Source organism: Condylura cristata, unplaced genomic scaffold, assembly GCF_000260355.1.
Source record: "Condylura cristata isolate star-nosed mole 26May11 unplaced genomic scaffold, ConCri1.0 scaffold00009, whole genome shotgun sequence".
Classification (NCBI taxonomy): domain Eukaryota; kingdom Metazoa; phylum Chordata; class Mammalia; order Eulipotyphla; family Talpidae; genus Condylura; species Condylura cristata.
The window spans coordinates 686,562-688,890 of record NW_004567110.1 but is presented as its reverse complement, the minus strand read 5'-3'; the positions used below and the strand labels follow the sequence as shown (position 1 = coordinate 688,890).

The window sequence follows — 2,329 nt, the reverse complement described above, 5'->3', positions numbered from 1 at the left end:
GGCAACAGAAACCAGGAGGCCGGAGGCCCGGGCAGGCCCGGAGGGTGCTGGAGTGTGGCCGGGGCCTCCCGGGGCCCCGTGGGCTGGGCAGCAGGGAAGGCAGGGAGATCATCTCTTTAAAAAATAATCTTCTTGGCGGCGTCCATAATTTAAGTTAAAAAAGTAACACAAGCGGATGGCGGTGAGCAGGGCCAGCGGCACCCGCCTCGCTCCTGGCCGAGGCCCGCTGGCCGCGTGGCGTTCCCAGCCCAGGCTGGCCGGGGGCGGCTGTCCTCTCCCGGGGGCCGGCGCGGCTACGTCTCCTGCGGGACCACCTGCATGAGCTTCTGGCACCAGACCGTGGTGGAATCTGCGGGGAGGGAGAGCGGCGTCACGGGGACCAGCGAGGGACGGGGCCCGGCCCGGCCGGGGGAAGGTCAGCGGCTGCAGGGAGGCCTGGTGGGCTGCTCCCTGGGCACAGCGGACGCCCTCTGCCAGGTGCCCAGGCGCAGCGGCGAGCGTGCTTGAGGCTGCCAAGTCCTGGACCCCCACAGGGTGAGGCGGGTGCCGTCAAGGGGCCCCAGGGCCGTCCATGACCACAGACCCTCAGGCGCCGCTTGGGGAGTCCCGCTTGGGGCTACTGTGTGCTCTGAAGGGGGTTCTTGGGGGGCGGGGCCGAGGCGGAGGCCCCAGCCCACCACAGGGGGAAGCGCCTTCCCGGGGGGACCTCTGGCCCGGGCCATGTGGTGGGGGCGGCTTTCCAGAGTCGGCCAAGCTGGGGGCCGGCGGGCCTTGCTGACCTGGCTTGCTTTCCGGAAGCCTCGCTCTGAGGTTAGCTGATGCCAGGCCGAGGCCTTGGCCCTGACACCCAGCCCTGCCCAGCGGGGACTCACAGATGCCCTGGAGGAGCCACTTGGGCTTGTTTTTCCACCAGACCCCGAGGAAGTACACGGGCACTCCGCTGAGGGTGATGGCGAAGCCGATGCCGCACTCCACGGGGGTCTTCCAGAAAGAGACGGCGATCAGGAAGAGGCAGGCCAGGATGAAGAACACCGGCAGCCCCAGGTTCACCTGTGGGGGCACAGGCGCTGTCACCGTGCCCTCCGCCCGCCTCCCCGCTCTCCACGGCCCCACACAACACGCCCACAGCCAGCTCGAGTCCACGCCTCCCGTGTGTGGGGGCCCGACGGCCCCGGCTCCGCCCTGCACAGACGGGGCTCAGCAGGAGACGGAGGGGGTGGGCCGGCCTCTCCAGGCACCCCCAGGTCAGGGGGGGGGTCAGCCTCCCTGGCTCCCACACATGGGCAGAAACCCCTGGCCGGCACCCACCGGGGTCACCCACAGGAGGGGCAGGCATTTCTGGGAGGACGGGGGCACCGCTAATATAAGCCAGGAGCACCCCCTCAGAGTCCTCTGTGGGAGGCTGACCATCACATGCAGTCACGGGCAGGCTCCTCCTGACTGTGGGGGTGCCACGGCCTGGCTGCTGGGACACACGGCGGCTGCCCCCAGGTGCCTCGAGTCTGTCTGTCTGCACGGAGGGAGGCTGTCTGCACAGAGGCTGTCTGTCTGCACAGAGGTTGTCTGTCTGTCTGTCTGCACGGAGGGAGGCTGTCTGCACAGAGGCTGTGTGTCTGCACAGAGGTTGTCTGTCTGTCTGTCTGCACGGAGGGAGGCTGTCTGTCCGCACGGAGGCCATCTGTCTGTCTGCATGGACGCTGTCTGTCTGCACAAAGCTATCTGTCTGCCAAGTCACCAGCCACTGAGGAGGCCACCACCAGTGCCACCCTCCACTTCCGTGTCTGGCCGCAGTGGGCCACTCGCCCCTCCCCCCGGCCTGCCTCCCCAGGGCGCCTGTCCTCTCCAGGACTGCCGAGGCTCGGCCCCGTCCCCCTGGACAGCCCCACCCGCGGGTCACTGCAGCTCCCCTCCTGCTAGCGCATCAACAGGAGGAGGGCAGGGGTGGGGCAGGGGTGTGTCCTCTGACGCACCCCGTTTCTGGATCACGCATCTGGCGCTGACCAGGCTCCAGAAACGGTGGTGGGCGCCTTTCTCCTGCCCGATTCTCCCCGGAGCCCTCTGGGGAAGGGGCCCAGGCCAGGGCGCCGGGCGGGCGCACCCACCTTGATGGGCCGCTCTAGCTCAGGCTTCCGGTAGCGGAGCCACAGCATGCCCGCAATGGCCAGGGCCACGCACAGCCAGTTGAAGAAGCTGAAGAAGTTGATCACCGAGAAGATGTCTTGGGAGAAGGCGTAGAGCAAGGTCATGGCACACTGCAAGCAGAGCCTGGCCTGAGCCCGCGCGGCCGCCGCGACAACCCGCACCCACGCGGCCCAGAAGGGCTCGCCCC

General features: G+C 68.6%; 1 protein-coding gene across 1 annotated transcript in view; it reads right to left on the bottom strand.

Annotated features, from left to right (window-relative positions):
• Positions 1 to 6: 6 nt before the first annotated feature.
• Positions 7 to 2,329, bottom strand: part of SLC7A5 (solute carrier family 7 (amino acid transporter light chain, L system), member 5) — a gene marked incomplete at its 5' end in the record, with an annotated part of 15,086 nt that continues 12,763 nt past the window's right edge. The window contains 3 exons of the mRNA XM_012722859.1: positions 7 to 349; positions 873 to 1,050; positions 2,103 to 2,252. Coding sequence (XP_012578313.1) covers positions 294 to 349; positions 873 to 1,050; positions 2,103 to 2,252 — 384 coding nt within the window. The remainder of the gene's footprint in view (positions 350 to 872; positions 1,051 to 2,102; positions 2,253 to 2,329) is intronic.